The sequence below is a fragment of the Thunnus albacares genome, chromosome 2, assembly GCF_914725855.1.
Source record: "Thunnus albacares chromosome 2, fThuAlb1.1, whole genome shotgun sequence".
Lineage (NCBI taxonomy): Eukaryota > Metazoa > Chordata > Actinopteri > Scombriformes > Scombridae > Thunnus > Thunnus albacares.
Window position 1 is genome coordinate 22546848 of NC_058107.1, and position 14734 is coordinate 22561581.

Here is a 14734-nt window from a genome sequence, read left to right on the forward strand (position 1 = left end):
TTTAGGTGCAGAAACTTAAGGTGTAATGAGTGAGACTGTAGAAGAGGCACACATCTCTTGATTGCCACACTAACAAACAACACCTTAGGGTAATCTTATAACTAGAAGAAGAGTTGAAAAGGGAATTAAACAAGAGTAGAGAGTTTATAGGCTTTGTAATCAAAGAACCGGGTGGGAATGCTCCTACACCTGCAGCTGTTTGAACTCCCACGGTTCACTTATTTTCATATTGCACAGCCATGAGACTGCAGTAAAATGAGACCAGCACTTTTTAGTAAAGCTTTGTACAGGTCAGTAGTGGGAACAGTCTGTATTTTCGAGAAGAGCTCCGGCAGTAAACAGTCCATAGAGAGAAACAGAGAGAGAGACACATGCGGGTGGCCTGAGAGATCAGTGTCAGCCCGGGGGCATCGTTGGGCACTTCCTCTGCTTTGTGCCCTCCTCATATGTCACTCAGAAATGGGCAGACAGACATAGGGACAGACAGTCATACATGGGAGCAGACAGACAGATGGAAAATGAGTAATAAAGAGGAGAAAAGAGAGAGAGACGAGAGAGAAAACGACAGAGAGAGCAAAAGGCCAGCAGTTTGGCCAGACTACTAGTTCTTTTGGTGTATCGCTGTTAGCCCTGGGGCATTATTTGGCACCCCTGCCCCATCACGTCCTCCTCCTCATATGTCACTCTGCCAGGGGGTCCCCAGCCCACCCCTCCAGGGGCCCTGCTGTAACTGTGCTAATGCCAAAAATAACCTCTGCTAATGGAAGGGAGGCAAAGGGGACCGATCAATAGGAGTTATCAATGACATTATTAGCTTCCTGCAAGCTAACTTATTGTTTGTGTCCTGTGTGTCCCGACTGCCCCAAGCTATTTTTGACCACATCACTTGCTCTGTCAACAACAGAGAATACAAAAAAATACTTCCAGATTTATGTTCTGGATCGTTAGGGCAAGAATCAGATTACATTGCAATTTGAGGTCTGGAAAGCTTCCATTAAAGTACTGCAACTTTTCTGATTAATATGCTGTTATTGCGTGTTTTATAAATTCAAATCAGACATGAAGTTTCCTTTATGTTCTCACTTACAATAACAAACTGCGTCTGACAGGACTGATTCCCCCAAAGGCTGGAATAATCTGAGTTTCATTTGTTTACTTGGGTCAAACTCGAGCTCTAAATTATTACTGAATGCCAATTTTAGTCATATTTGCACTTGTAAAAACCTACAAATTCCAACTGAGTGTGGACAGATTTTCCCTTTGAGAAACAGACCGGGTCAGGCTGAGACTTTCAGAGACAGGTCAAGCTGTAATCTGACCCCGTTTATGAATAGAAGAGAGTCAAAAATAGAGAGATTCATGAAAAATTCATGCAGTAGATAAAGAAGAGAAGAATAAAGCATCAATTAACTGCTGACATTTATACATTCAAGCTTGATAAACACATCTATAAGCAAGTACATAAAAGGCTTGTGGTTTGTGGAAAGTCTGAAAGCTTAACATTACACTGACTTGTGTTTTAAATAAATGTATGCCCTGCTGCGAGCATGTAGTTCAGAGTTTCCCTATCAATTCTCATCAAAATGTTTGAGTATAAATTTTTTTTAGGTTTCACAAGTTTCCTGATGTGTAGATAACACATTCCTCCCAAAATATTGCATTTTCTAATTAATTTATGATAATTAAATGTATTAATAAGTTGTCCATTGCAAACTAAAATGTGATTTTTGCTGCTGCAGTTGAGTATTTTAGAGCAGCTTTCCATAAATCCAGAAAGAATTTCTTCCTAGTCAACCGGTAAGTGATGATTCAGAGAAAAAGGGAAATTAAATCTGCTGCGTGACAGCAGGTCACTGGTGCTATAGGACATGGTGCAGATGGTCTTCATAACACTTCATTTTACTGTGATACATCCAGTGAATTTTCCGCACTCAGCATCTTTGAGACACTGATGTCATCTGTGTGTTGAATCACACAAACGTTAAGACTTGGTATCTTTCTGCTTCTATAATGTCCTGTGCAGCGACCTACAAGCAAATGTCTCCCATGACTGTAACCAGTCTCTATGATGACATAAACTCTCAAACAAGCACACACACACATACACACACACACACACACACGTACACACCTTTCTCTCCGTATATCACACATTTCGCTCTCATCCATCTAGCACCTCATCTGAGCATCATATGAGAAAAATCCCCACAGGACAGCAATAACGTGAGGCTATTTAGCCTCTATAGCCTTTTACTGACACCCATCAGAAACCAAACTATATTTTAAGCCCTCTATAAAAGCAGGGCTCAGAGTGTGCACGCATGCATCACTTGGTCATTTGTTTGCTTGTTCATGTGTAAGACATTGTAGCTTTTTGCACTGCGCAGTGTCTGGGGAAATTACAATATACTGGCTAAGCAGAGCCCTGTGTGAGAGAAATACATTGTGTGCAGCATCCTTGCTTGTGGAAATTCACATACCAGCAGGTACTGATACTGATAGTTACTGATTTTAATAGCAGCAGCTGGAGGCAATGCATGAATTTAATTCTTTGTACAGTTATTCTCATATGTTTTAACAACAAACTTCACTTTCTCCAGTTGTTTATCTCCGAGAACCGACAAAACTCTTTGCACACTAGTCTTGCAATAGCAAATATCATACTGTACTGTATGTCCTGCATATAAACACATACATATTTATGCAAACACACAGATACACACAACCATGCACTTACGTTAAAACAGATGTGTCAGACGTGTGCAAAGCACATGGGAACACAAATACAATCAAAGCAAAGAAGATCAGGTTTTCAGTTTTCCTCCAGGTGCTTCAACACTTTGCACTCTGCTACAGTTTATGAATATCTTTTCCAGCTTACTGTGTGTGCATGTGTGTGTGTGTGTGTGTGTGTGTGTGTGTGTGTGTGTGTGTGTGTGTGTGTGTGTGTGTGTGTGTGTGTGTGAAGGTATGACTTAAGCCACTTTCAGGGACACAATCCAGACTTAAGACCAGCTGATTGAGGACAGCTTGTGCAACTGGGGACAAGGTTAGGGTTGGGGTAAGTCTCCAGGAAATGAATGTAAGTCTATGTAAATACCCCAAAAGTGAGCTTGGTAAACCTTTGTGTGTGTGTGTGTGTGTGTGTGTGTGTGAGTATGTGTGTGTGTGTCCTCACCACAGTTTGGTAGTATCAGCCTTGACAGAAACTTGCGTGCTCCTCCATCCTCAATGCAGCGCAGCTCCTGATTGTCTGCTTCCTCTCCTAACCACAGCTTGATCCACATGTTCTCACAGGAGCAGTGCAGTGGGTTCCCGGTCAGGATCCTACACACACGTGCACAAAAATTAGCAAGCAATAGCTGAATTGTGACTATGTGGCAACTGTTGAAAAACAGTGTCATTTAAGAAATATTCACTTCCTTGGAAGCAGGGGGAAACAGTGAGCCTGGCACTGCCCTAAGGTAAAAAATCGAACTCCCAGCACCTCTACATCTCACTACATGTAATATCTCATTTGTTTAATCCATGTTTAATCCATGTAAAAATAACAAAATGCTGTTTTACAGGGTGACTTCCTACAGTCATGTCATCACCATTGGTTTACCAGTCAACCAGCAGAGACTTCAGGAAGTCACTGCTCATGGTTAAGAAATAATACCTTCATAAAACAGCAATTTGTCATTTTTACACTTTAATTTTTACACAGATTTAACAAGGTACTTCTGGTAAACAGATTTTCTTACCTTTGGATAGAAACAAGCTAACAGTTTCCCCCTGTTTCCAGTCTTTGTGCTAGGCTAAGCTAACCCGCTGCTGGCTCGAGCTTCACATTCAACAGACAGATAAGAGAGTGGTATTGACTTTCTCATCTAACTCTCAGCGAGAAAGTGAATAAGCAAAGTTCCCTGAATGTCAAACTATCCCTTTAAGATGCAGTTTTTTCAATGTTCACTTGGCATGAAAGGAAGTCTGTACTGCTTTGTATTGAACCACTGGACAAAATGTCCAAATTCTCACAACAGAAACACAGAACGAGCCCATTTTTTCCACATAAAGTTAGTCTCTCAATATATCTAATATCTCTATCTCTTTATTGCTTCATTACATTAATGAGAAACTTACTAAAGGGTATATTTGGGGGCACGTTTGACTTTATTGACAGGTCACAGCCTCTAACATTAAACTGTGGAGGTTTATTGCAGTTTGGCCAGCTCATTTCACCTGATCTCAGTCTCCACACTGTTGTCTAAATCAAAATTAAAGCTACTTTTTTGGTTCTGGGAACTTCCAAGATGTCAGGAAGCAATAAACTCACCTCCAAGCTTCAAAATACCCCTTCAGCAATCTATAGGTGACATCGCAGATGCTATAGGGACATGTTCATCCATACTATGATTACTAAATCTATGATACTACCTGGGAGGTTAGGAACAAATATACAGACAGACATAAAGATGGACAGACTGATATAGAAAGCTGCGCTGAACTCACAGATAAGAAATGTTGAGGTGTCTGAATATCCTCCAGGACAGCGATGACAGGTTGTTATCTTTCAGATTCCTGGAAATTAAATCGAACATTGGTGCATGAGATTTCATCACAGAATATTGATGTTGATATTACTGCAACCAACGGCACACGTCAGTTACTACGTGCACCAACAAGCTTGTGTTATTATTCTCATTAAAAGTTTTGCCCTCTAATAATCGTGACAGTTAACCTTTACATGGTGCATTTGATCAGTATAATAAGTGTCAAATTTTAATTATGTTGACAAGATCCCAAGTTTTGACAGTCTATTATGAATCCTGCTTAGTCTGAACCTGAACTGCACATCATTTTCATCCAGTTTTTGAGTAATCAGAGGAGTTTGTTCTTCCTGGTTACTCTCTATAGTATCACATAGAGATAGAGTATTACAGTATTACATACTACATTACAAAACACAGTTTGCGTTCATCAATTTAAACAATAAGTAAAGCAATAGATCAATTAAATTAGCATACTAAACTAAAGATTTCAAAAGATAACTCATTGTTAGCTGTATTAACCCTAACTGACTAAAACAAATTACTCAATAAAAGTGATTTTTTTTTTCTCAAACATTGGTCAGTAGCTGTCACATCAACAGAAAGTGGAAAATACATTTTATGATAACATGAGAATAGTTCGTACTTACAGGTACTGTAGTTTGATATTGTTTTGAAAGGCCAGCTTCGATACATAAGTCAGCCTGCTGTTGGTCACCGTTCTGACACAAAACAAATACAATATCATCGTCAACATCATTATTATAAATAAAACTATCGACAACAACTGCAACATCAACTTTGTCAACAACATGATTGCAGGTCACTGATCAGTTGACACTCAGTCCATGAAGACTGATAAAACACATTTGATTAAGTGGATATTCACCAACAAAGGGGATTTTTACAACCTGGCAACCCAAATTTACTCATATTTATGCCTTAGTACTGATTTGTAAAGCATTAATAAATTATTTATTCAAATTAAGAAATCTTTATAACAAAGTATGCTTTTTTGGAAAGTGGCACTACACACCTAGGCTGTTCATTTAGGAATCATACAGTAGGGCGCTGATATTATTGATCTACTGTAAATGTAGTATTTGAATGTCAGCATCAGCAGTTATTCAGAAGTCTATGGTGTGTAGTTATAATAAAGTGTAAGAGAAACTAACAGATGTAAGAAGCTTGTTGTTCTTACATCTGTTACCTGCATCTGTCACATGCAAAAACAATTGTCAGTTTATCTGAATATAAATACAACATGTTTTAATGGAAAGCATCTTCATGTACAAAAAATTTGTTCTTCCAGGAGTCATGTGCCTTTATAATTTATGTATAACTGTACATCACCTAGCACTGTAAAACTACATTTTCATAGAGTTTACGCTTCATTAGCTGAGGTGAGGCTGTAGGACAATATTATGTAATATGAATTTGGTTTAGTTGTTCTCTGACTGATTGATCTTGCAACATGATTTGATGACTAGGCAAAGAATTAGATATAAACCAATTTAAAGATATTGGTATTTCTGTAAAAATATGATAACTTTAAAAGATATGAAGACTTTCAGAGAGTGTAACTGTGTATAAAGTACATCTAAGACACAGGGGTCAGTTGTCCTTGACAGTGGCTCAAACGCAGCACTCATCCTGCCAGCATTAAGAGTTTTGTTCCCACTGGGTCCGACCACAATTAAAAGCACACACACTCGCAGTGCATAAAAGCTTTGTGCTAATCTGTCTACCAAATGGGATATTGGCTGGGACATTAGGTAGTGTCCACTTAACAGATTATTACATTGCAAGAAACTGCTGCTTGGTAGACAGTTCTTTTTTTAAGAAATAAAAAGAGGCACAGATGCACAGTAAAAACACCATCACTGCTTACATCCTGAGACATTGCGATGAACACAGCAGGAATTTAAATTAACAAACATGGACAACACATTGCCTTAAGCAAAGAAGAAAAATTACTAGATAAAGATAAGTAAATCAATATGTTTCATATAGTGGACTATAATGTAATAAATAAGTACTACTGATTATGAAAATGTGGTGAAATTGATCCTCTTTCTGCTTTAAATGCTGCTTATGTATCATGGCCCTATAAAATGTACCATTATATACGGCATAATCATTTATTTTAGCAAATTTGTCCAATAATTCAGAATGTCTGCCCTGAACTGAAGTGTTTGTCTTTGTAATTTGAGCTATAAAAGACTCACAGGTTCCTGAGATTCTTGTAGTAGTGCAGGTCTTTGTCGTTGATGGAGGAGAAGCTACTCTGGTTGGCGATGTAACTGTCAGGAGAAACAAGTGGTGTGTCAGATGGCTCATTTGTTAACTGAGGGACACATAAACAGAAACATTTCCACAAGACAAAGCTACATAATAAGCCCATATAATTACAGCTCCAAATTAAAAAATGAACCCCTGAAGGACTGCGGCTGATATATGGCACACTGGGGGGGAGAGCTGGTAGTTTTTAGCTCGTGCCTCTTTCACTCTGCAAGGCACTTGACCTGTTAGTGTCTAAGGGCCAACATGATTGTGGTTATAGTGGGCAACTCCCTTTAGTGAATGAGTGTGAACAAGTTCTCTGTGTACTTCTGAAATTTCACCACTCTGGGATCAGATATCTGAGTACATTAAACCTCTGAACTGAGAACGATCACTCCTGTAGAGAGAACAAGCTGCAACAGTCAGTATCCTGCAGAAACCCTCAGTGTTATTGTTGCACAAGGTCCTTAAATATGGTAGATATGGTTCATGTGGTAGACGAACAGCGTCCAACTGAGAAACTGAAACAAAAACTATTCTTATTAGATTCACTGATTTTTGACATCATTACGTGGCTGCTTCGGTCAATGCTTTGATTTCTTTGTTGCTAATTATTTCAAATAAAATGTAACAGTTGTATCTGAGCTCTCTGAAATATCATCTAGTTTCTACATTCATACTGAACACACCTAACCCATAGAGAATATTAAAGGCGTGCCCTAGTGGCCTATAAGGGGTCTAAGATGCTGACTGTGTAATCACAATAACTCCTGTGCAGGAGACTTCTGTTTCACCCCTCCTCTCTCCACTCATTTCCTTTCAGCTCTCTACTTTCTCTACCAAACAAAATAGCAGCAAAATACTTTAGGACAAAGCATATTTGGTGTGTCTTTCAATAAAGAAACTGACAACAGCATGTCAGCATCTTGCAGAAACACTGAAAATTGAAACCCCCTCTTTGAGAAGCAGCATTGTCAACACATACTTCCATAAAATAACTTTAATTAGACTGAAAATGTTGGATAATAATGACACAGAACACAAAAGTCAACTCTAACTAAATGTTTTTGGGGTAACAATCTCTTTTGTGATCTACAATAAATGACCAATTACTGTGCTTCTTCACAGTCAGCAGATAAAGTAGCTTAAACGTCTAAAACTGTGTTGCCGTTAAAGTAATTGCTGTACAATAATTGCCATTGCCAAATACTGAGACCATGCACATATATACATCTTTGGTTTTTCATTAGGTTTGATTAGCCCTTTACTGCTGTGTGTGTTTGTCTGAGTGTGTGTGTACAGGGAAGGGTGGAGGTAAGGTTACTACAGCTACAGCTGGGCAAAATATACTATTATTGTGATATAAAAGTAGATTTTTGTTGGTACTAATCACCTATATTGTAGGTTAAATGTATTTTTTAGGTGTCTTAAAGCTGTGATTACGGCACAGTTTAAATATCATCAACATTATCTAAGTTATCAGTCAAATATCATGTTTGATTTTGTCAGTATCCTCCAGTCCTGAAAGCAGTTCTTATCCCAGCAGATGGGAGCTAAATATGATTTATTTGACTCAGATTTTATACTAAACAGGCTGGCAATTGACACAATGTACAGCTCATATAGGAAATGTGTTACAGCCTTTTAAAAGCTGTCATGAATCCACACTGACAGTGAAAGCTCTAAATATTATGTCAGTTTGTGCTGTTTCAGTGTGTCTGAGCGATGTCATAAAATCAGGATACCAATTAACAAAGACCGGGGACATGATAACCCATCTCCCTGTTTTTTTTTTGTTGTTTTTTTGGCAAGGTCGTTTGGAATTAGACGTGGCATGGTCATCAGTAATTTGTCTGTTTACATTAGCCAAGCACTCAGTGAATGCTTTTCACCAGATTGCTTGCTCATTCAAACAGCTTCCAAGGATTCTCCAAGGCCGCCGATGAAGATTGTTTATCTCTGACAAAAGTGATTATCAACAAGGCCGTTTATCTTTGCCAAGGAAGATATTGCAGCAATTAAATATTTCAATCTCCTGCTTAATTGCTCGCAGACAGAAACGCTTAGACATGTCTCAATTTATTTCTAGGCCGAATGACGGTTTATGAAATGACATATTTCAAATGTACACAATGACAGACAATGAATTGATTTATCACCCAGCAGCTCCCCCAAAAAAGGAGGGTCCTGTTTTCTAATACAAGCAAAATGTTGACTCTGACTAGAAAAAATCTCGCCTTTTTTTTCTTGAAAATTGATTTTTCTCCGCTTCTGTGGTTCATTTAAATACACTCATATAAGCCATCTTGGGAAGTGTCTGTGCTAATATTTGGACAGTGTTGTCTGTGTCCACGTATACGTACACACATGTAGACACACGCGCACACACGCACGCACGCACACACACGCACACGTGCACTCTCCCGCACACAGACTGGGCTTTGTCTATTTGTCAGAATAAAGTCGATCCACCGTTCATTTTAAAGGTGCTGTTGCGGAAAGATTTGCCTCATACAGCGATGAGTCTGTTATGCAATAGGTTATATATGATGTGCCGAATAAATATTTAGGATTTAAATCACTAGTTTAAATGATAAATGTATAAAAAATAGTCTTAAATTCTTGCATGAGATTAAAATTCATCCTAAAAATGGTCAAATTGTGGACTGCTTCTCGTTTTTTTCCCTTGTGGACCGAGCTGACAGACTGTCAGCTCCAGATATAATTGGCAGAGGAGGGGTAAAAAAATGACAGTCTTCTATTTGGGAAGAGTTAGAAAATATAAAAGCAGGCTAAATATGAAGATTTAAGGACCACCAATGCACCCGACATCTTCCATCTGTAGTAAATCTGATGCTGATGAGAGACACTCACATGTCGGTGATGTTCTCCATCTCCGCCTCGCTCTGCAGGACGGGGAAAGCATTGATACCCTTCTCCGGGTCCACGCAGGAGATCCTGGTGCTGCTGCAGGAACAAGTAGACGGGCATGCCTCCGCGGACATCCTACAGCCTACTGCCATCCCGATTACCAGAACCCACCACCACCACCAGCAGCACCGCCACGACCAAGACCCTCTCCCCGGCGGAGACATAGCCCCGCTCCCGGGTCTCAAGGCGCTCATCTCGGGTGCCAACTTCAGCTAGGGCTCGCTGAACAGCCCCACGGCCCGGCCCAGGTTGGCTGGGATCAGCCCCGGTTCAGCCAATCAAGGAGAGGAGAAATCAAGCAAAAACCGATGCTGAGTTGGATACAGGCGGCGCGTCTAGAGAACCATCGGCTGTATCAACGCTGACAGACAAGAGAGCGACAATGTGTGGGAAAAAAGAAAGAAAAACCAGGAGAGTGTGTCGTCCCTTTACTGCTTGTTTCCTCCAAAATCCCCCGTCAGTCAGTCAGCCAGTCAGCCAGTCAGTCAAAATCACACTGCCACACTGACTGGTGTGTGCCAAGGAGGATCTCTCTCTCTCTCTCTCTCTCTCTCTCTCTCTCTCTCTCTCTCTCTCTCTCTCTCTCCCTCCCCCTGACACACAATGTATTCAGTGTGTGGATGATTCTCACCAGATATACGGGTGGTTGGGTGGGTGGGTAGGCTACAGAATAAAAGACAGTCAGGACGGGAGAGCCGTTCGGTGCGCACCGCTGTTCCCGCGCGCCTCCCTTTAGCCTAAAACGGAGGGATGAAGGCTGCGACGAGGAGGAGAGGGGAGCAGGGGCACTGTAGCATCAAAGCAGATCATGTATAACGTGACACCTCATTGATCCCCCTGAGGGAAATACTCCTTTGCTCTGCCTGCAGGAAGGTCTGGGGAAAGGGTCAGGTGCAGAGCAAAAGGGCTTCTTGCTCAAGGGCACATCAGCCCAGAATTTTTTTTTTTTTTTTTTTTTTTTGGTTAATCAGCGCTCATCTGGTTAATTTTTGGGCGGTCAGGGGTTAACGCTTTCCCCAGAGCACACACAGTCTGTGGCAGGCTTTACCGGCCTTGCCTTGAGTTGTGAACGAGGTGTGAGTGTCCTTGTCTGACAGAGAGAGAGAGAGAGAGAGAGAGAGAGAGAGAGAGAGAGGAGGGGTGGACGAGGTCATTTCATTTATTTGGTTGTTGGCCTCAGATTGTATGCATAAATGAGTTATAAGGGGCTATCAATTTACAGACTCTAATTGTCATAATCATTCCCATCATCACCGTCGACGCCATTATAATCATCATTATCATCTGGTTATTATGTTGGGCGTTTCATAAGCAGACCTGTATACAGTTAATCAGTGGAAAACAAAGCTGCCTGAAGTAGGGCCTGATTTTGAATTTAGGTAGTCACTCAAGTGCCAGATTCCAGCCAGATACTTGGGAATAGGATGGGGGAAAATAATCCAAATACAGAACCTTTGCTATTAACAACACTCTAAAGGTCTTTTTATTAGAGACAGAGCTGATGGGTGGGGTGCTTAAATACCCAAGAGTCAGAACAAGAGGTGGATGCAACATTTGAGAGAGAGTGAGAGACCATGAGAGAAAGAGGGAGCAATCACCAATCATCAAGTCTTTAGCTGGCGTGTACTAGACTAAGCGCCACCTTGTTAAATCATTAGGCCATATTTCATAATCATATGGGGCTCCCAGCCAAACCAGACCTGAATCAATAAGCTGTCATCTTATAGTGGAGGCTACACGGCAGCATGCCTGTCACTCTGCTGCTATAGATCTCCTACTCCTGGATGTATTTCTTACACAAGTGTGGACCTGCACAGAACAGAACTACTTCCCCTTCAATCTTTCACCTTGTATGTGAGAGACAGAGAACGACAGCACATCTGCCTGTGAGCAGCTACAGTACAGCCCGAACACAGCACAACCGTAAGGAGGAGTCCTCTCCTCTCTCTCTTTCTCTCTCTCTCCAATGCCCTGTCCCCATGTGCGGCTCTAATATGACGTTTGTGCTGACGCACAGGCAGTGCTGCTGAATAGAGGAGTGTAATTATGGAGCCCTGTCTGTGTCTGAACAAATCTGGCGGATGCCTGCCTTTAGAAACCAGGGTATACGCATTCTGCACAGAACAGTGTGGGCGTACTAATTAAAACATTGTCTCAAAAACAGAATATTCCAATTAATCTATGTTCCCTTTGAAATTGGACAGAGGTCGCAGCCTGTGTTAAAGGTCTGTGACATTTTAAAGATGTAATCACCACCTTTAACTGTCTGTTAAACCATATACAAAGCATTAGTCAGGATGTGTTTTATCCAACACTGTGATCATATATATGGCACTCATTAGCTTCTTGTGCCAATAATGCAGCATGTTTAATATACCAGCTGCAATACTAATCACCACTTTACAATGATTCATTCTGTACATGTAACAATGGCTGCTACTGACTAGATTTAAATGTTATAAGTGTCTCAACTGACACAATGAACACAATTGTTTGTTGTTTGTTTTTTTAACTGACTCAGCAACCAAGGTCCCTTATTCATTGGCATGTATATCTGGAGTTAGACCATGTTTTAATGAATGTACAGCAAAGTCGGCATCTGCAAACAAACAGCCTTATGCACTCTCCTGGAGTTGTTCCACCGATATGAAACATTACGTTTAAAATGTATATATCTAAATCATCTCTGGCTCACAGAAAATGTACTAACCATGAGTGCTGTGTGTCCTGTAAAAGTCATTTGGTAAAGCTCATGGAGCAGCTTTTTTGCTGGATGTTACACAAAGTTTTATACAACTCAAAGGTGGATTTTCTTCTTTATTTCTTTACATCGCTTTCATTGCTCTGATGGCTGACATGTATTTGTTCTCATGACGTCACTCAGCTCCCTTGGCAACGTGGCATCTTACTGTACAGATCTTTGACTCTGGCTGTGTGGTGACTGATTCTGTTGGTTTGATCACAATCACCTATGTCTATGATCATATTTACCTAATAGGTGATCACAAACATTTGTTGTTTGATTGGTGCATCACATTAGGGCTTCAACTAAAGATGATCCTCAATTAATCTATTAATGGTATAGTTTACTCATTATGTTAGATGCTTCAGAGGTTCCCAAAGCCCAAGGTGAAGTTTGACCAACAGGCCCAAACCGAAAGATTTAGAACCTATAATGATATGAAAGCAGCCATTCTTTCTTTGCAAAATGACATGACTAAATGACATTTATCACAATTACCTGTTGTTACATCACATTTGCCAGTTTTTGGATCACAATTGCTTGTTTTTGCATCACAGTCACCTGTTGGTGCACCACAACTACCTGTTGTTGTGTCACAATTATTTATTGTTCTATTACAATCACATATTTTTGCATTACAAACACCTGTTGTATCACATTCACCTGTGATATGACTGCAGACTTGGCATCATTTGATCCATGTGACTGCTCTCCAGGCTTGGTGTCACCAGAGTGCATAGAAACTTACAAAAAAGGTTTATTATCTGCTCTAAACAGGACTTAATTGTCAACTTTAAATATTCTTTGATTGTAATCTTTGTTTCTCAGCTGATGTGAATTATTAAACTTTTTATTTCAGTTTTTTTTCTCATGTGTATTTTGTGTATCGTCAGTGTTGTTGTTAAGTGGTGCGTGTGTATGTTTTTAAGTTTTAATGAACTGCCACATGGGTCAAAGACTATTATATTATATCACAATATCCTGTTGTTTCAATCACCTAATATTCTATTATAATTAACTTTTGTTTCATCACAGACACCTATAATATATAACCTAATATGAGGAAACGAGGAAGAAGCCCAAACATTTACAAAATCCTTTTATGATTTATTCATGTGGGCCCCTAAAATTAAATAAAGGAGCTTGTATCCTGCTTTGCCCCAGAGCTATGAGTAGTAGTGAGATGGGGTCATGATTGGGATACCGTAGACACGAGTAGGTGCACATATGCACAGAAAATATCACACCAGCTCATCTAGTGTACTTGGTGTTTTTCTTCCTTTACTGACTTTGAGGGGTTTCTGGCACATGATCTATAGAAAGACAAACCTCAGTCGGATGGAACCATTTCCTTTCTCTGTCCTTGTTTTCTTGAACCTCTTGGCTTCGGTTTGATTAATGGTTTTAACATGTGGATTTGCTACATGAAAGTGATAGTAGCAGATACAAGTCTTAAGTGGGGCACATGAGGCCTTAGTAAAAGGATGAAATATTTTTTTTACATTTAAAAGTGACCTAATGACACTCAGCTTTCTGAAGTGAAAAGAACTCTTGCCGTTCTCCCCAGAGGAAAAGGGTTTTGAAATCCTGCAGAACAAATGCAGGACAGATGGGGGGCCTTTTCCATTTGAAAAAGGGGTAATATTTAAAATGGATGTTTCTTCTCTCAGGATTTCAAGCTTTTATAGACAAGCAAGTCTAATTAATTTAGGTTGTTCATTACAGAGGTTATATTCTAATCGTCGGCGATATGTTCTCCCTTTTCCTACATGTAATGGTTTTGTTCTGATTCAGTGTTTACTATATGTCTGGATACAAAGCACAGCATGACTTTGAATGAGAGCTCCTAATGTATCATCCAGTATATATACAGTAAATATTGTCATGTGGACTCAGATGAACCTGTTCTAACCTTGGTATACCGGCCATGTGAGTTATGGCTCTGAGAAATGATACACTGTTGCTCTCTAGTGGCTGCTGCTGGGACTTAAAAAAATATAAGACCACACTGTCATTTGCACAAACTACATCCATATAAAAACAATACAATGTATCTGAAGAATAGGACATGTTGCTATGAAAATAATTCAACTTAAGAGAGAGAGCAAAGTGAGCTCTACTGACTAAGTCAGGATGTATTATTCCAAACACTGTGACATTGTACATGTACAGACTGCTCTTTCAAAGTCAACCAAGTATAGCAAACAAAAAAGAAAGGAAAACCAGGAAGGAGAAGGGAGGAAAA

The 14734-nt window shown here is 39.9% G+C and overlaps 1 protein-coding gene across 1 annotated transcript in view; it reads right to left on the reverse strand.

Annotated features, from left to right (window-relative positions):
• Positions 1–10258, reverse strand: part of ntrk2a (neurotrophic tyrosine kinase, receptor, type 2a) — an 89583-nt gene extending 79325 nt beyond the window's left edge. Inside the window, exons 1-5 of the mRNA XM_044373450.1 lie at positions 9690–10258; positions 6761–6835; positions 5183–5254; positions 4495–4563; positions 3179–3327 (exon numbers count right to left, since the gene is read on the reverse strand). Coding sequence (XP_044229385.1) covers positions 3179–3327; positions 4495–4563; positions 5183–5254; positions 6761–6835; positions 9690–9940 — 616 coding nt within the window. The 5' untranslated portion in view covers positions 9941–10258. The remainder of the gene's footprint in view (positions 1–3178; positions 3328–4494; positions 4564–5182; positions 5255–6760; positions 6836–9689) is intronic.
• Between the last annotated feature and the right edge of the window lie 4476 nt (positions 10259–14734).